This window comes from Panicum virgatum, chromosome 9K, assembly GCF_016808335.1.
Source record: "Panicum virgatum strain AP13 chromosome 9K, P.virgatum_v5, whole genome shotgun sequence".
Taxonomy (NCBI): Eukaryota; Viridiplantae; Streptophyta; class Magnoliopsida; order Poales; family Poaceae; genus Panicum; species Panicum virgatum.
This window is the reverse complement of record NC_053144.1, coordinates 37,645,522-37,665,439: the sequence shown is the minus strand read 5'-3', so window position 1 is coordinate 37,665,439 and position 19,918 is coordinate 37,645,522. Positions and strand designations below refer to the sequence as shown.

At 46.6% G+C, this 19,918-nt stretch overlaps 1 protein-coding gene across 3 annotated transcripts in view; it reads right to left on the bottom strand.

The window, feature by feature from the left end:
• LOC120651314 (pentatricopeptide repeat-containing protein MRL1, chloroplastic-like) overlaps positions 1-19,188 on the bottom strand; it is a 34,279-nt gene extending 15,091 nt beyond the window's left edge. For all 3 annotated transcript variants that reach the window (XR_005666114.1, XM_039928781.1, XM_039928780.1), the window contains exons 1-13: positions 18,803-19,188; positions 18,083-18,623; positions 17,731-17,953; positions 17,527-17,590; positions 16,659-16,803; positions 16,450-16,565; positions 16,243-16,371; positions 15,899-16,090; positions 15,641-15,805; positions 15,411-15,551; positions 15,208-15,307; positions 14,258-14,366; positions 14,089-14,180 (exon numbers count right to left, since the gene is read on the bottom strand). Coding sequence is in view for 2 of the 3 variants with exons in the window: in XM_039928781.1 (XP_039784715.1) it covers positions 14,089-14,180; positions 14,258-14,366; positions 15,208-15,307; positions 15,411-15,551; positions 15,641-15,805; positions 15,899-16,090; positions 16,243-16,371; positions 16,450-16,565; positions 16,659-16,803; positions 17,527-17,590; positions 17,731-17,953; positions 18,083-18,623; positions 18,803-19,132 (2,347 nt within the window). In the remaining variant the exon portion in view is untranslated. The remainder of the gene's footprint in view (positions 1-14,088; positions 14,181-14,257; positions 14,367-15,207; positions 15,308-15,410; positions 15,552-15,640; positions 15,806-15,898; positions 16,091-16,242; positions 16,372-16,449; positions 16,566-16,658; positions 16,804-17,526; positions 17,591-17,730; positions 17,954-18,082; positions 18,624-18,802) is intronic.
• Between the last annotated feature and the right edge of the window lie 730 nt (positions 19,189-19,918).

Here is a 19,918-nt window from a genome sequence, read left to right as displayed (position 1 = left end):
ATACTAATAGGTGGCAAGGACATATTGATTGCCTGTATTTGCCGGATTTGTAGGGTATGCCGTGGCACAACTGGCGGATCTACAACCCTGTTGATCCGCCATTGGCGGCAGCCGCGTACTGGGGGACGTGTGGTACGGTACTCGGAAACGATACTTCATGGTATCCTACGGAGGTGTGCAAACGGCTGATCAGACCGATTGCGACACGGATGGAGTGAGTCGCGTGCACTTGGGTGATCACTGATCAATCCAATCTCACGCGTGTGACAAGGAGGCGAGGTCATAGGGGTAGCCATCTTGTCGTCTGGTGATGGGGATTGGAACTCCCAACGCCCAGCATGCATGCACACGGTACATGCATCACCACATGTGCATGTGTACATGCCCTATGCATACGTACACAAGCAGCAATCCCGGAACGAGCATAGGTAAGTGTGGTGCCATCAGACTGGACGAGCGTCGTGGCATGGAGACAGAGCTGCTCAGGGCCAGGTTGATGAAGTCGTGCCGCGTGGCACGGCCAGGCCAACGTGATGGACCATGTGGCTAGGCCAGATGAAGGCATAAGAATCCAGCCAATGTGATGATCCTTAGCTTTTTAGCGCCGGCCAAACACCAAAAGTTATGTTCATCCTTGAGATCCAAGAACATAACCTTGTGATGTCCCCCTCTAACATCTTACTCATGGCCTTGGATCTCCCTCCTTGGGCCTTGAAGGCAATAGCAAGTGCCTACGTGGGTTCTTGTGGAAGGGCCGCAAAGATGTTAGAGGGGGACATTGCCTCATTGCTTGGCCTCGGGTGACAAGGACAGTTGAGCTCGGTGGTCTAGGCATATCTAACCTGTAGCAACTCGGCTAGGCTCTCAACATACGGTGGTTGTGTTTGCACAAGACAGAAGCCGACAAGGTGTGGAACTTCTTTCCTGTCCATGCTCCAAAGCAGGTCAAGGCTTTCTTCTCAGTGGGCATTGTTTTGGTTGGACAGATGGTTACATGGACAAAGATTGGATCAATTACTACCTTGTTTGTTCGCTGCAATAGCCCCTAGAGCTCGAAAGAGATCGGTGTTTGACGCCTTGACTGATGCATGTTGGATCACGGTGCAGAATAATAGATTGCATATGAATTGTGGATTGTATTAGCATGAGACTGGGGGCTGAATATATAGAGAACGTGACTTAGAGGGCAAGGAGCCTCTCCTATAGATATGGTAGGATACGGATACGATCCTAATCTACCTAATATAGAGATATGTCTAATATACTCTAACATCCCCCCGCAGTCACAGCGGGAGCGTCGCAGACGGTGAGACTAGAGAGAAGTCGGCGAGCTGACATCCCCCTGCAGTCACAACACGCTGTAGATGCTGTGGCTAGAGTGGAACCCCATAAGATTGCTCAAGCAGATGGTAGCACTTTATGCCGATGTCGAGGTAGCCGAGCTGGTGGGCGAGTAGCCATGGTTGAGGATGCCTTGCGTAGAGTAGCCATGGTTGGCAGAGCTGTTGAGGTTGCCGAAGACAAGGGAGCTGCACATGATGTCGTGACGCACCATTGTGGGCGCAAGAGGTGGTGGCGCATAAGGGAAAGCGCCAGAGACGAAGACGGTGATGTATCGAGGCAGTCGTAAGGGCCCTGCTTGCCGGTGTAGATGAAGTAGTCGGGGAAGAGATGGAGATGCTGGTGATGAGGTTGTGCTAGACGAAGCAAGTCGGAGAGGGTAGATAGTTAGAGGCGTGCGACGTGTAGCCTGCGACGAAGGCGCATCCCCTGATCGAAGATGAGCAAAGGCATCTCTGCACGATTTGTTGCCGCAGGACGACAATGAGTGCGGCAGAGCGGGGAATCCACTGCGGAAAATAGGGCGCTGCCTGCACCTAGGGATACCCCAAGGTGGTAGGTTTGCAGATAGGGTTTCGCCGAGGTCTGGAACCGATGGTGCAAGGAACACAAAGCTTTAGACAGATTCAGTCCGCGAGATGCGTAATATCTTACGTTCTATTGGTGGTTTGTATTGCATTAAATGATGTTATGTTTTGGTGGGGTCCCCCCTTGTATAGTGGGGGGGGGGGGGGGCGGGCGGGGGGAGAGATTACATGGAAATTCTAGCCGAGTACTACTAAAGGAGTCCTTCTCAATGTCTATCGGGTGGTTTCCTTCTATTCGACTAGTTCTACTCCTCCACAGGTAGTTAAAATAGGATAACGTATAGAAAGTTAATTTATCCTGATGGTATAGACGGGTAGATTGGTTACTGTAATCTAAAACTCTCTTTTTTGGAATAAATCAAACTGCGGGGTGCCTCTTAGTCTTCCAATATTTACCAAATTGCCACTGCCACTGGTTACTTAACTGTGTGGTAACTCTTTTTGGTTTTTACCCAAGTTTACTCTCCTGGCCACCGCCTTTGCCTTCTTGCTCTCTCCGCCACCAGTACTAGATCTATTCGTGAATTTTTCTCTTCTTGCCCCCAGACCACCTCTTAGATCTACACTTCTTGGCTGACTTCTTGCACAAATCCAGAGCCCCAGAGTGTATGCGCTCGAAGCGACTCGTCGAATTTCGCATGGCACCCAAGAGATCGAGCAGCAAAGGGAAGGAAAAGGGGGCTGCAAACAGCGCCCCTACACTTGATGATGGATGGCTGGCAAGTAAGTGCACCGAATCCAACATCCTTTCTCCTGTCGATGAATACCTTCTTCAGCCTCACTCGGTAGTTCAATGGCGACCTGCTCTAGGTCACAGCCGTCTATTTGAGCAAACAGACGAAATGGTTGCTTTTATCCCCTTCATCGAAAGCGGTTTTGGAGTTCCCACTTGCTATTTCTTCTGCAGCCTTCTTTTTTCATTGGAGGATTCAAGCACACCACTTGACTCCAAACTCCATCCTCCATATCTCCATTTTCATTCGTTTGTGCGAAGCTTTTCTAGGCATCGAGCCCCATTTCAACCTTTTCCAGTACTTATTCCACCTTAAGCCCCAGCCGAGCCAAAGTGAAATAGCAGTTGTAGGCGGTGCTGGGTTTCAAGTGCGAAAGGGGCAGCAAGGTGATTGACTGGAAATCCAAATGGTTTTATATCGAAAACCATGCTCCCTCACTACCAGATAGGACACGTGGTTCTCCTAAAACCCGTGGTGAGTGGTCCACATCAGCTCAGAACATATTTCAAGCAGACGAGTTGTTGGATTGGATCAATGATATAGTAGATGTATTGGCAACGTAGAGATAGATACTCGCCCTCCCTGGGAGGCTCTGAGTAATTAGGATCTCATCTATTGCTTACCCTCAAACCAAATCTGCCGAGCTCCTTAAGTACCCGGCTGTAGCAAACTATCTCCGAACAATACTCAATGTTTATCCTCTCAACAAACTCTGAAAATAGACTAACAAAAAGGAAATCTAGCCACTAGATGCCAGTGACGTGGACGTCTTCTTGAGCCGAGTCCGCTTGTACGTGATTCCCACGAATGCGTCCGCAACAATCAAGGATCTGAGGAAGGTGACTAGAGCATCGATTGTGATGTCTTGGATGGGTCGACAAATCCAACCTCTGCAGAAGCGAAGCAACTTCGGCTTTTATTACATAGGAATCAAGGATCCGTCCTGCTTTACCCCCAAAAAGATTACCGAGAGTGAAGCGGGGCGTTGGGTACGTCGAGTACTTGACAGAGTATATGGCATTCCAACGGTTCCAGATACTTTCACCATGCAAGATTCACCAAAAGAGGTACTTGAAAGTAATAGATTTGAGCAAGTCAACTACTTGTATGTCTTGTATACTAAGATTTGTACTTCTGTTGCAGGATGATATAAATGTATATCGGAGTAGTCCACCACTTCCAGAAATCACCCGTCTCGAGCATCTTCTCCCATGTGCGCACAAAGCACATGTCCATCAACCGGGTGGAGATTCAGACAATGCGGATGCCGTAGCAGACTCTGAATTTGACGAGAGTTTCTCCTCTGCAGACATTGGGGAGGCTGGCGCGGGTGGTGGAGATAAAAGTCCCAGTTCGCAAGGCGACTGGGGGGCAAGCCACCCTACGGCGCCACGAATGGCGTTGTACAAACGCAAGACGGCGACCTCTTCCGGAGAAGCCAAGTATGTACTATGAAATCTTGCTTGAAGCAATAGCTTTATTAAATACCCTGGTGTTTTATTGATCTGCTCTTCCTTCTTTCTTCATTGCCTCAGCACGAAACACACGAAACTGAGGATCGAGGCTAGCAGGGATGACACTAAGTAGATACCCATGTATCGATTTTCCCAGTAGACCTGCAAGTGATACTGGGGCAACTCTGTCGGATCAGCAAATGCCGGTGGGTGGTCCTGAAGATATCCTCCCGCTGCAACCTTTGTTGGTGGGTGCTCAAAACACCCCCCCTGCCTAGCAGAGTGTTCCTGCAGGCGGAGAGAAGAGTACAAGCTCCTAGCAAGGGCTACCAGTGCCCTCTGTAGGGATTCAAGCAACCTCGAGCACTTTGGTGACCGTATCGGTCCCAAAATTGATCCGGACAAGAAAACTTCCCATTAGGAAGTCTAGCTGGTAAGTCTTCTATCTGGCCCCTGATCTTTGATTGTTTGGATTTATCCTCCTCTGTACTTGCGAGTAGTTTACTTTGCCGTGTGTAAACAACAAAGCAGCCGATTTGGGGTTGGTGGAGATGAGCCAAGCCATCTTCAGAGTCAGCCCCCGGGCATGTATCCGCAGCATTAGTGTAACAAGCAGCTCGTCGAAGCTATGCATCAAATTAAAAACATGGCTGAGGAGAAAGATCTCTGGGAGGAAAAGCTCGATGAGCTAAAGGCTGCTGCACAAGCCGTAGTGGACATGGTAGATATACCCGAGGAGGGCACTGAACAAGTCAAGACTTTGTTGGAGCGACTATGAGGAGCTCCGCAGAAGATCGTCAAGTACCTCTCGGACAACACCCGCCAGTACGTGTCTCATGTACTTGGATTGGTGAAGTCCTATTGGCCGCAGGCAAGCCTGACCCCAGTAGGAGAAGGCATGGCTATTGAGTGTACAGACCAAAAATTTGCCAATCTTGTGGAGAAGGTGAAGCCAGTGGTTGATATGATCGTGGATAGTTTAGAGCAAGAGGGTGCAAAGCCCTATCCGGTGGAACTGATTTGTGAAGTCTATGTATGTTCTGATACATTTTGAGTTTTGTAATATACTTGATGTCAATGCATATCCTAGCGACATAAACTCTGCAATCGTAAGATGTACATTTATGTTTGTCGTAGGATGTAAATATCTTTAATGGCTGACAAAGCACATGATTTGAGCAGGATTTTGGGTTCGTTAGTACCTATTAGAGTATATTAGGCAACTCCTGATATGGTTAGTTCAGGATTGATTGTAATCTCGTGATAATCTTCCTTATTTCCAGGAGAGGCTACTTGCCCTTCAAGCCATGTGCTCCTATATATTCACCCTATAGGCTCAATGCAATACATCCTACACATTATACCTAATCTTCCATGGTATCCCGAGTCTAGGTTCCAACCCTAGGTCTCCGGCTTCCGCTACCCTCACGCTGCACCGGGGAGATCGATCTCTATCGGGGCAGCGTCCTCATAGGATTTGTGGTTGATCGAGGATCAGCCGCCCCAGTGTCTTCACAGCAGCAAAAATCAGAAGAATCCTCTCCCTATGGATCGATCTGATTCATGGGGAGGAGCACCAGTGGATTGCACGGCATCAAGGCAAGCTGCAGCATGGCCATCTGGCCTCAAGCGCCCTGCACCATCCGGCACCTGTCGACTTTTTTTTTCTCTATCCCACGACCTCGCCATCTGTTGATAGCATGATGTGAAAAAAAGATGGATAAATGGATAAGGCTACATGTAGATGGACCTCTCTACATGTGGGGTTCTCTTCTTGTTGCTGCTGCTATTTTTCCTTTTTTCCCTGATCAGACATCAGATTGCGTCGCCCTGCCGTTCATCGCCGCATCATCGTCAACCTTCTCGAGGATGAGGTTTTTTGCGCCTTCCCAGGCTGCAGCGTCGATGCTCGTGGTCAAGCCATCATCACCAGTGGCGACGCCTTTTTAGGCAGTGGTGCCATCTAGTGCCGGGCCTCGTCAAACTGGCACTCGATCCGAGTCCGCGCCTATTGTAATTTTCGCGCGGACACCACCGCTGATGTTGCTGAAGGAAGACGCTCAAGCGCTTTTCAGTTGCCTTGTCTACCATCACCATCCGCCGCTCACCGTCTTGCTGCTGTCATAAGCAAGAAGCTGCTGATTTTGTGTATTTGGGCACCTTCGCTAACGCTCGGACCTACACCTTTCTCTACGGCTTTGACTAAGTCCACCTCAACCTCGACTACTTCGGCCCTAAAGGGCTATCATCTGCATGAGCTACTCCAGTCAAAGCATTCGCACCGGCATTCCGACTGTGGGGGGTATCTCCATTGCTTTCCAGTCTGTTTGTTCGTGTTGCTACTGCTACGACTGCGGGGATATTAGAGTATATTAGGCAACTCCGGATATGGTTAGTTTAGGATGATTGTAATCTTGGGATAACCTTCCTTATCTATTTAGAAATCAAAATCGAGTTGCCAATTCGGTTACAGACTCCAGTATTTAACTCCTCAAGCACACCACTAACATACAGGGCCCACTGGCCTCACGCACCCCACTCTACTCACGTCCCGCCTTGCCGATGTCGTCTTCCGTATACGTCTTCTCCACCGTGGACGTGCCATCTCCTTGGGGCGCCACAATCTCCCCGGGGGCGCGCTAGGACACTGTCGAGAGGGCGCACAGGAGGCATGCCGTGGAAGCCCAGCAGCGCGGCGACAGGTAGCGGAAGGTGTGGTCTAGGATCTGAAACCCTAAACTCGTGATACTATGTAGAATAACACATGGTAGGATACAGATACAATCCTAATCTACCTAATATAGAGGTATCCCTAATATACTCTAACACATCATCAAAGGAGCACTCACTCTAGAAGTCCTTGCGGAGTACCTTGAATTTTGGGACTTTCTCTCTAATTTCTCCTTGCAACCAGAAGTGGAAGATGTTCATTTGTGGCAATTTTCTACCACCAGACAATACACTAACAAATCTGCTTATGAGGCTCTTTTCATTGGAGCTACTGACTTTGGCCCCTGGAAACCGATTTGGAAGAGTTGGGCACCAGGCAAGTACAAATTCTTCCTTTGGACAGCTGCATTGAAAAGAATTTGGACAGCTGATCGCCTGGCCAGGAAAGGTCTTTCCCACCCTGCTGCCTGCCCTCTTGTGATCAGGTTGAGGAAGCTGCGGATCACCTGCTAGTAGCATGTGTTTTTTCCCAACAAGTCTGGTTCACTGTCTTGCAAACATACAACCTACAAACCTTGGCTCCACTTAATGATCTCTCCTTTTTTTGATTGGTGGATGGCTGCTAGCACCAGAGTGGATGGTCTGGTTAAAAAAAGGTTTCGACTCCTTTCTTATTTTGGGAGCCTGGACTGTCACGAATTCCTTCGTCGGCCATGTTTACCGGCGACGCCCACGTCCAGCAATCCATTAGCAACAAGATTAGGAATAGTTTGTTTCCTTTTTAATAGATATCAGTTTGAGTTAGTTAAGGAAAGTTGAGATTTGTAAGGCACCTAGTCTATAAAGGTGAACCTGGATGGTGTAAACAATCTATCAAGCTCAGTTGGTGATGAAAGCCGGTCATGATTCCAAGCGACGTGCGGTGGAATTTTCAGCTGGTGATTGAGTATTGCTTCGTCTACATCATCGAACTGCAGTGGGCATTACTACGAGCACTTCTAAGCTTGCTCCCAGGTACTATGGGCCATTTCAGATTATCGCTCGCACTGGCAATGTCGCCTATCGTTTGCAGCTCCCGGAGAATGCCAAAATCCATGATGTGTTTCATGTGGGTCTCTTGAAGAAGTTTACTGGGGTACCGCCTACAGTTGCTCCAGTTCCCTTACCGCCCATCGTTCGTGGCCGTGTCGTTCCGACTCCTAAGAAGGTCTTACGTGCTCGGCTGAATCGTGGTACCTAGGAGTTATTGGTTCAGTGGGAAGGACGGGCTGATTCTGATTCCACTTGGGAACGCCTGCCGGTTTTTGTTGACACTTATCCAGAATTTCATCTCGCGGACGAGTTGTTTCTCGGGGAGGGGGGAAATATCACGGACTCCTTCGTCGGCCGTGTTTACCGGCGACGTCCACGTCCAGCAATCCGTTAGCAACAAGATTAGGAATAGTTTGTTTCCTTTTTAATAGATATCAGTTTGAGTTAGTTAAGGAAAGTTGAGATTTGTAAGGCACCTAGTCTATAAAGGTGAACCTGGATGGTGTAAACAATCCATCGAGAAATAGAATCCCTAGGTGGGCCTGTTTCTCGGTCGCCCTGGCGCATCTTGCCGCCGGCGACAAGAGCAGTCCTCGCCGAGGTTCCCGATATCTTATACGTTCTTCTTCTCAAGCCGCTCTCCTACTCGTTTCTTCCCTGCGTACTCCACCTCCCAAGCCTCGCCACACCATGGACCCTATGGAAGCATCGCAACTGCTGTGTCTTTGATAGGATCACTCCTGATATATCTTGTGTTGTCTCAGTCATCAATGAAGATCTACGACAGTGGTCTTTTGCTGGGGCTCGTGGAGTGTCACACATCCTCGCCATTGGAAATCAAGTGGTATAGGTGCTTGCCCATGGTTCTTGTTGGTCAGGTCTCACCCCTTGTGTATTTTTTGTAATAGTTCTCAAGGGTATTGTTTTGGGCTTGGTGCATGCCCTGTTTGTACCTTTTGGCGTTCTTACCCTTTCTTTCTTCTTAATATAATGATGCGCAGCTGCGCTTTCGAGAAAAAAAAAGCAGCATCAAGTGCCACTGCAGTGCTGCAAACCCTGCCATGCAGCGTGATGATAATGAGGAGGCCGGTGTAGCGGACGCCGATGTCGGAGTAGAAGAGTATGAAGATGACAGGCAACGGGCGACGCAAACCGATCTTGGATTGGAAAAACAAAAAAGTGATGCCAATCAATTGACAGCGAGAGATAAAAAACCTCGATCCCGGTGGAGACCATGGAGATAGATCTCCCACGGGGCCAGGGCGAAGCTACGTTGAGTTACCGTGGTGCACGTACACCATATCGAAGTAGAAAAATGCAAGCAGAAGGACTCAAATTTGTAATAAACTACATTGAATATGTTTCTTTGATGTGCAGCACCCTTGTTTGGACCCCCCCCCCCACCAGGGGTGCGTAGAGCGGAAGTAGACGGAGGCTAGGGTTTGTGACCTTGGATCAGAACCTAAACTCGTGATACCATGTAGAATAATAGATTCCTTTGGCAGGGTGGCAGTTTGAAAAAAAAAGTATCATCTGATCAAGTGGGAGACTGTGTGCAAAAGTAAATCAAAAGGACTGGGGATAAAAAATATTAGGAAAATGAACATAAGCCTCTTGTGCAAATGGTGGTGGAAACTTGAAAAAGAAGATGGCCTTTGGCAAAATATTGTCAGAGCAAAATATATGAAAGGTGGGAGGGTGATTGGTGCAATTAAGCATAGACTTGATGACTCTCCTGTCTGGTCTGACCTCCTTAAAACCAGATATATATATATATATATATATATATATATATATATATGTATATATATATATATATATATATGTATATATATATATATATATGTATATATATATATATATGTATATATATATATATGTATGTCAAACAGAAAGGTTAGTGTGAAGAATGGCCTATCAACTTTATTCTGGGAAGATCCTTGGATAAAGGATAGACCACTTTGCACTCTTTTCCCTACCCTGTATGATCTTTGCTTAGACGTGCTTGGTTACAATTCTCCAGATGGTTACCCCCCCCCCCCCCCATTTGACTCTTGGATTAGTGTAGTAAATGAGATTTATGCCTTTCCCTTTGATAACATAAGGATGAGGTTTTCTGGAAAGGCAATACAAATGGCATTTTCTCCACCAGCTCACTTCTGACGACTCTGGTCATCCTTCTCATGTATTTGGAAAGCTAAGATTCCACACAGAATCAAAATCTTTATGTGGCTCTTGGAAAATAATGCTGTCCTTACGAAAGACAGCTTGATTAGGAGGAAATGGTCGGGATCCCCGACCTGTTATTTCTGCTCCTCTGCTGAAAATACTGATCATCTCTTCTTCCAATGCCCTGTGGCGAAAGTCCTTTGGGGGCTGGTAGGTCTTTGCTTGGGGGCTACCAACATCCCAGAAAACCTTGCACAATATAAACATTGGATTAAACACTGGCTGCCAGGAGGACATGTCGTGTACACTTTTGGTGCTGCTGGGATTTTTGTTGGGCTATCTGGAAAAAAAGAAATGAAGAATGTTTCAAAAACAAGCTGCTGAGAAATCCGGCTGATATCTTTAAGAATCGAAACCTGGGTTATTTCCCGAGCTGTCATTGGGCCATGTCACCTAGAATTCTCTGGGTCGTCAGATCTAGCATCTACGGTAAAAAGGCGCGAGCACGGCCCGTCCCTCGGCCAGCTTCTCGACGCGTCATGCGGCTTTGAGATTGCCGGCCCACGCTAACCTTTCTTCTACGTCGCCATACCCCCACGCCGCCGCCGCGCCGCCGTCGGGTTGCGAGGAACCGGCACCAAATTCTCCAGCTGCTCCGCCACGATGCGTAAGATTCGTAGGAGTGTGCAAGGCGGCGAGGGGTGGTGGAGGGACGCCGGTGGTGGAGGTTCCGCAAGACAACCTCCCGTCTAGATCTCCACCATCCCGCACTGCCCGTCTCTGCCGCCGCCACCCTCTCCTACTCCATCGCTCCCGGCCCCGGCGACGTTGAAGGAATCGACAGGATCAGCAGCCTCCCAAACTATCTCCGCTGTCGCATCATCGCCCGCCTCCTCGCGCGCACCGTTGCGCTCTCCACACGCCGGCGCGGCCTCTGGCGCACGGCCCTCTGCTCCCCGGCTGTCGCAACGCCCATTCCTCCCTCCGCCAACACAGCCCGCCATCCTCCGCCGTCTACCTGACAAATTACCACGCCGACCATTAAGTATGCCTGTCCCTTCCCTTCACCTCCGCCTTGCAAGCATCGAGAAGGCTACACCATGCATGGGCGCCTCTCCCTGCTGCAGCCTGCAGCATGACCCTTTGTCCCCCGCTGCTCAAAATCTTCAGTTTACATGACGCCATCGCTGCTTCCGCTGGGGTTGCGCTCCTCACACCTGCAGTGCCTCCCCTCTGGAAGAGCAAAAGCAGACGACGTGGAGCATCGTGAGGAGAAGGATTAGTACATGCAGCAGTGCTGCGTCCTCTGCATCGACTATCGGATACAGACAGGGTACCGGGCGGCCGAGCGGTGGGCAATCGCAGCAACTTGTCCAAGCCATGTCTGTGCAAATAAACTGTATGACGAAATGCTACTAAAGCGTCAAGATGCAGCAGCTCTCGCTTCCGTGGAGAGCAGGACATTGCATGTCCCTCAATTTCCAATCTGAAATCAATCTTTGTAATTTTTGCAATCTCACTATCTCAGTTCCTAATCTCTAATTCTTTGCTCCCGGTGGCTGCTTGTTGTGATTGGATATGACCCTTTCTGAAATATTTGTTGCGCATAAAGATCAAGCTTCGATGCGGTAGAGATGTAAGCAGCTGGAGTTCTTGAGGAGGCTTCGCTATCGTCCTCATTCAGCGCCACGTGCAGCACACCACACACAAATCCTTGCTTGCCATGTAAACTTGTTCATTCGCTGTCAGCCTATGGTCATCCGTGTCTCAATCTCTATGCCCATGAATCCCAATCTCACGTTAATGTGTGGGACGTTTTCCGTTCATATCGACCCACTTCTAAAAAATTAACTACCTTCCGTATTTGGGCCATAAGTGATGTTGTAGTGATTGATCATTCGTTCTCTATGCAAAATAGTAGATAAAATACAGAAAATGATCAACTTATGATGTAGCGCAACATCTAAATCTTTACATTCATGGTTTCCAAAAACAGCATTTTGAAACCAATCAAACTGAGTGTCAATTTGCTCGATATATGAAAATGAAGCATTCATCTTCACATGCCAATCCTTGATTCTATATTACAGCATTATGTTCCCAACGCTTGACATTAAACCGGAGATTTATTTTTTACCTTGCATGATTATATTAGACAAGAGTTCCCTGAAATGATTCAACTCAATTCTCATGTCCTCAAATAATTAACGCTTACTCATTTTCATCAAACAGGTAGATAAATAATCTTGAAGTATCCGCAGTGGCCTACCAAAAGCACAAGCGCGGCAACGCCACGCGTTGATTCTAGTTATGATTTATTCCTGTGCTCTCATGTCTTATTGGGCAGGTCTTTATAGTTCAGATATGCAGAACAAGATCATGGATGGCGTGAAGCTCCTCTCCTGCGCTCACAGGGTTCTGGTTCAGCAACAACGTCCACCTCTGCTGATTGGGCCGGCCCACTTGGAGGATGATGACACTTCTGCTGATGAGGCGTGAAGTTGCTGCAGTCGCCCATTTTCATGTGACCCGTTATCCAGCAGTCTCTTGTCTTTGTTTGTTAACCTGGTCTGTTAAACTCTAATTGAGGACGTATCCTAGGAAGCCTAAGACCCGGGTGATCGGTAGCTGGGCGATATGAAACTTGAAAATCAAGCCATATCCCCCCCTCTCTTGAGCTTGTACCGATACGCTCTCTCCCCTCTCTCCTCTCCCTCCCGACTTCCCCCTCGCTTCCTCTGCATGAACTTCTGGTATTTCTGTTTTTCGTAATGGAAATGGGGATGTCCACGTTTCAAAAAAAAAAAGTAGAATAATAGATTGCGTATAATGGATGGATGTATTAGCCTGAACCTTGGGGTTAAATATATAGGGGTACATGTAGGCCAAGGTACATGACTTGGAGGGAAAGAAGCCTATCCTACGGATACAGTAGGATACAGATACAATTCTAATCTACCTAATATAGAGATATCTCTGATATACTCTAACATCCCCAAACTCTCAAAACGGGTATTTAGGTCCATCCCAGGTCCCAAATGCACCACATGGGTATCCAAAGTCGACGTGGCATGCCACGTAGTGCCGCGCTGGCGAACATTTTGCAAAAAACCATCTTAATTTCTATTATATTAACTCACCATCCTCTCCCCTCCCCTCCTATCTCTCTCCTCTCCTCCCCTCATGCCTCCATAGCGAGGGGAGAAGCAGGTCATGGACGGCCCGTGGCCTGGGTTATCCATTGGCCACCTACCATGCATCTCTTGTTGCTCTCGCCATGGCGTCGGTGGCATCCCCTCACTCCCCACGGACGAGGACGTGCCAGCCTCAGCGGCTAGGCGCCAACTCCTGCCATGGCCAGCAGCAGTTTCCCCTTGCTCCCACGGCCTCAGCTGAAGCTTCCGCCATGGCCATACGTGCGTCCCCCACGGGTGACGACGCGCTAGCCTAGGCGCCAGCTCCCGCCATGACCTTGGCGCCGACTGCGTGGGCTCCCTTGGGGAGAGTAGTAATTGTGACCTCGGCCGAAGCGGCCCCTCATCTACAGCCCGTGCCCCAAGCCGAAGATGGCCCCTCATCTACAGCCCGTGCCCCAAGCTGAAGATGGCCCCTCATCTGAGCGCCCGACGCCGCAACACAGGCCAAGGCTGAGGTCGCGGCATGACCCCAAGCAGCGGTAGAGGGGGCTAGGTGGAAAGGGTGCGCTGGAGCTCGGTGAGCGGCAAGATTAGGGCAGCTAGGAGAAGTGGGAGGTGGAGTACAAGAGTAGATGGATTGGGTGAGACAGGAGAATGGTGAGGAAGAAAGAGAAAGGTGAGAGGTGAATCTGACATGGGAGGGAGAGAGAGGGGATGTGGAATGTGGTGGGCCTTTTGGCATATTGGCGCCACGGTGGCAGACCACGTCGGCATTAGAAGCTTGCGCGGTGCATTTGGGACCCAGGATGGACCCCTTTAAACAGTTTGGGGACCAAAATATACATTTTAGGATTTGGGGCCCAAACTGACACAGCGGTACATGTTTGGTAACCTGGGGTGCATTTTACTCAAGAGAATTCAAGTTCTCATATACAATAACAAGAAAAGGGAGAAATAACCTTACCAGTCAGAGAACCAATAATGGTTGGATTGATGCCAATGCCATCTATTTTCAATTGTTCAAACAAATCCAAACCTAGCTGTGCTTCACCGTTTCTACATTCCAGCTGTAAGCATCTAAAGAATACAGAAAAATTAATTTGAAAGGTGCAATACATTGCTCAAATTATTACCTTTCGCAAGCAACAAGTAAGACAGAATATGTTATCTCATTTGGACAGACTCCTATTCTGTTCATCTCATTAAGGACATCAACAGCCTTTATCACCTGATCACCATCACCTGCAGTTCCATTACATGGTTAATAAAAAGCATGGAAACAAACATTATTTGAATGTTCAAAGCACAAGGTTCAAATGAAAAGCACTAGTAGCTATTATGCATTTTTCAGAGTCCAGACAATGGAAAACCCATTGATCCTCCATTCCTCCTTTATGATTACGACAATTAGCTAGCCCTCATACTTGAAAACTAACTTGGTAGATCATTAAAATTCAAAATGAAGTCCCACTTCAATCTGTAAAGATGCAAATTACAAAAGTTATGTCCTAGTGGCTTTCAACTAGACACTGCATGAGTGTGTGATCATGCTTTAGTTTGCTTACTACAATGCCACATCAGCATTTTAAGCAAACTGAAAAGATGAAAAAGTTTTAAGTGACAGTTTGCACATCATGTTGGTAGTGCTTAAAGAAATGTTCTACGCAGCCACCTAGCCAGTAGTTAGGCTGCTGCCTAGGTGAGGTCAATTAGACCTAGCAGCCAGCGAATTTTGCCATTGCCACACTATCGATGGTATCTCCTCCACCTGCTATTGTGCCACTGAAATATCTTTCCTACCACAATTTATCTAATCCTCCTTCTCTCTCCCCCTTCTCCATTTCATAGGCAAGCTAGGCACTAGGTCCCACCACCACAATAGTGCTAGGTGATTTGTTTCCATAACACCTAGGTGTTTTTCAGCCACTGGATAGCAGACCACATATGAATTTACAATTTAGATTTAACAACCTAAGTAGCATTGTTACAAGAACAGGGACATCTAGTAAATTTTCTTTCCTAGAGAATATATAAGTGGAATATGAAAACGTTGTTTATAATTTCTTTGTGGGAGGGTACATACACAGAGAGGTGATCAAAGCATTCATCATTGAAACAGTTGGGGTCAATTTGATAGACTTAATCTCCTCGTACAGCTGCAGTGCCTTCTTCCAGTCCTTTGCCTGAAACAGTGGCCCTCAAATCATGATAAGCTACAAGGAATCTTCGTAATATATCAATGGACTGGGGGGGGTGGGGGAAGAGGTGGGGGCAAAAAGAACTTACATTGCAGCAAGCTCCCATTAAAGAACTGTATGCAATTGTTCCAACGTGTAAACCTTTTGCTCTTGCATCTTTCATTATCTCAAATGCAGCATCTGCCCTCTTTGCATGGCCAGCTACATCAACTAGAGCACTCAAAAACATCTGTAGTTCATGAAATAAACAGAAAAAGAAATAAAATGTAGAGAGCACATTAGGATTTTCATCCTTAAGGTTACCACTAATAAATGCACCTCATCAGGTTTTACTCCAATCTTGTCCATATCTTCATATATCTTCAGTGCAAACCCTAAATCACCAGTCAGGCTACAGCTTCTCAATGCGATAGTGTAAACTTCTGGGGTACCCTTTATATTGTACTCCTGAAGCATTTTATACACCTCACGAGCTCGATCAGCCTATACAAACAAGATGAACACAACTTGATTTTGGATACAAATGCTATATTACCATTTTGCATTTCCTTAACAATGCTTAATCTGTAAAGCCACCTGGCCCGCCTGAATACATGTCTTCATTAGCGCTCCAACAGTAACATGATCAGGAAGGATTGGTCTGGATCCTTTTGATTCTGAAGATTCTGCTGTCATTTCTGATAAAACATCAAACGCCCGAGCCACCGCCCCAGATTCACCGCATGCACTGATTAAAGCATTGAAGACAACTCGATCTGGCTTCACCTTCTACTGCAGGTATGACCCAATAAGTTTGACAAGTATGAAAAGTTGAAAACCATATAGAGAGTAATCGATAGCAAGATATCTTCAGTAACATTTATAGCCAAAGTAAAAAGGAGCACATCTAACACAAAACACATCAGACAGAACAACATCACCTTTGAACTCATAATCCCATAAGCACCAAATGCTTTTGCCACTTGTCCAGCTCTAGCACAGCCATCAATTAATGAGCTGTATGTGTTAACATTTGGCTCTATACCAGCACTGACCATCTCATGGAAGACCTAAAATGTAAATACAACATGTATATTAATATATATTAAAAGGAAACCACTATGTAACTTTGTGATTTAGTTAACTACCTCGAACATGGCATCAACTTTTCCACACTTTGCACAAGTTGATATCAACGTGGTGTAAAGTTTACAATCAGGTTTTAGCCCAGCTTCCTTTAGGAGCTCCATAACTTGGAGGGCTCCTGTAAAAGTGAAAACAAGTAGATACTCCATGGTTTGAGTCAACTCTGGCATATCTGACAAGAAATGCTAGAACTTCAAGGTACAGCAATTACCACCAAAATCTTGTGATTTAGCACACACGGACAAAAGCATATTGAAGGTACTTATTTTTGGGCTGTCAATCAATCTGCAGAAGCGAAGAGCTTCCCAGACAGCCCTTTGCTTCTTACACATACTGAAAAAGCTGGCATGGTGGATCTGAAAATTAATGGGAATCAGGAGCTTGAAGATATTTTACAGGGAAAGAAGTAAATTAGCCCCCTCAGCTCTTGTAGTAGTGTAATTTTAGCCTTGATCTATGTAAAAGGAGAGCATATAGCCCCATGAGTCCATAATCAGCCTAGTTTTAGATGTTGTACTGTCCTAGTGGGCACTAAACTGCAAAACATGGCATCTTCCTAGGCAGTGGAATGTCATATCCTACCACCATTTTCATCTTTTGGCCCTATTCATCATCAATGGCAAGTCAAAAACATCAACAGGATGTTCCTGATTTTGGAATCTGGTAATGGAAGGTACACAAAAGACAGGTAAAACCAACTAAGATCTGGATTGTAGAGCTCCTATTTTCTTTCTTACCAAAAACACCTCCCCAACCGTGACATGGCATTGACAACTGCTTAGAAGTCAGCAAAATCTGACATGTGGTTCCTAACATGTTCCTATTTTAGTTTCTGCCTTCACATGACTTAGCAATTATGTGTCAAAAATTGTTGTCATGCTGCATAACCAAACTGATTTAGGCTAAGGGGAATATTTGCTCCATTTTTTATAGTTGCACGATGAATATTAGGCATTTCAAAGTGCAGGACTAAAATTAGACAATCTTAGAATAAATATATACTACTACCTATCACAGAGGCTAATTGGAAAACTCATTCCCCTCATAAATGTAAAAACCATTAAACTTTGGAAAGGTACCTTCTTCATATCAAGTAATCCATTTTGCTCCATGCTTTCTAACAAATCCACACAGTCCTTCAGTCTGAAAATACCAAATGGATGTTTCAACCCCCAAAAAAATTGCAGATGCACAAGGTGCATAATTTGAAACTAGCACTACATGCAAAAAGTTGGAGTTCCGGACTCAAAAGTTTCATACTGATTATCTATTAATTATGATACCTTCCGTCAATTAAGAGACTATTGTATATCCTTGAGTAATCGAATGTATCCATAGTTCCCTTCAATCCCCCTCTTTTTGCTTGAGCGAAGTTATCTGGATTCTCCTTGTTTAGTACGTTAGAAATGCTCCAACCAGTTACTGGTGCATCATCATGGTCCTTCACAGCTTTCTCTTGTTTACTCACAGGACCTTCCCTTAAGCATGCAACTGGAGCAAAGTGCCCTGAATATGGAGTATGCTTCAGAGGAGATGGGCCATAATCATTCTATAGATGATAGATGATATGAAAAATAAATAAATTATTTCAGCAGACTAGGTAGCAAGAAGAATACATGAATTCCAAAGTTAAACCTGCTGGCAAATAAGAGCTCATTGCATTTGAGTTTGTGGATTCAATCCCTTTCCTTGGTTCGAACAAATTGCGATTGCCAGCCAGGGGGAAAAAATCAAGATGATCTTCTGCTATTCTTTTGAAGGACGAAAGAGAAGTAAAATCAAGATGTTCCTCTTGATCACTCTGGCGGCACCCAACTAAATTAGTATCCCAGGCATCTTTTTGCTTGGTAGTATGACCTGGGCTATTTTGCACCACTTCCTGATGTCCTGAAAGGGATAAAAATTGATAAGGTAGCCCAGCTACCCGGCCTATACTGTTAGAAAAATACTTGGCCTTATCTTGTCCTTCTGATACGGTATCTGGCATCACAGGAACACTTGTAACATTTTCAATGGAACAATTTGCAGTTAGTGTTGAGCAACTAACTTCTTGTCGTCCAGAAATATCTACTGATGTAATCGGTGGTGTCAAATGAATAGTTACAGAATAAGCCTGTGTTTCTTTATGTACACCAAGGACCTTATTTACCATGTTTTTCCCATGTTCATGTAAAACCTGCCAGAATACATTGTTCAATCAGCAGAACTCTCGGAAAACGAAAACAACATTCAACAGGCAGAGCACGGCAAATGGAACATCAATTCAAACAAACTCTGTTATTTAGAATATGTATCATTAACTTGAGGACTGCACAAAAAGCAGCAGCCAACGAAATGTCCACTATTTAAGCTCACCTCAGGGGAATCCCCGTGCGTCGCCCTGCGCCACCGCAACCACACGAGCTGCAGGGCGGCGAGGAGAGTGAACGCCGCGACGCTGAGCAGCGAGGTACCGCCCTGCTGCACGTCCGCCTTGTCGGAGCTCGACGCGCAGCAGGTTGTCCTAAAGTGGGCGCGGGAGCCGGGGCCCGGCGGCGGCGGTGGCTGGAGCAGAAGACTACTCCCGCAGCCGTGGCGGCGGGTGGAGGGGCGGCGGAGAGGGAGGTGGAGGAAGCGTGGAGGTGCGGCTAGCAGCGGGAGGAGCGCCGCGGGGGCAGAAGCGGAGGCGGAGGCGGAGGCCTCCATGGTAGGAGAGGGGGGCGGTAAAAGGAGTGGTGGAGCGGGTGAGGTTTAGGGTGATGATGATGATCCGTTGCAGATGACGATGGGTTTTATCCGGAGTTTTCGGGGAACGTTGCATGGGCTGCAAGATTCCTCGGCACCCGGCCCATTTCTCAGGCCCAGCCTGGAACGGTGGGAGATGTTGTTTTTTTTTTTTGAAGTTTTTTTATATTTTCTTTTTGAAGTTAGGGAGAATGGGAGATGGCACATTGGGTATAAGTGAAGTTGTAGGTGGAGTTGTAGATGTAGGCCAATGTTTTAAATAGAGGGCTAATCCATTTAACTATCTATATTCAAAAACAGGCTATAATTGGCTATAGCGGTAGCTAAGAGCTAAATGGTACATGAAAAAACTTAGCTAAATCTCTCTCGAAGAGCTATAGCCGGAAATAGCGAAAACTATAGCCTGAGATTTAAAACCTTGATGTAGGCTAAGTGATTTTGGAGCTACTCATAGCAGACATTGAGCCATAAGTGATGAATGGACAGGACTAGCTCCTAAGCCTAGCAACCAAGTTCAGAGAACAACTACTACTACAGCTACCCTACGCACCATCATCAGACACAACTCAGCAGGATCCATGGCTACAACATGGCACATAATAGGTAGTGCTGCTGCTGCTGAAATATTGCACCAAAGGTAAGGTAGCATGGCACGGTTGCGACATTACAAATATGTCAACTCAATGCCAAAAGATATCATCAACCAGTACATAGAGCTTAGAAATATGTTCTTTTTAGATACCATTC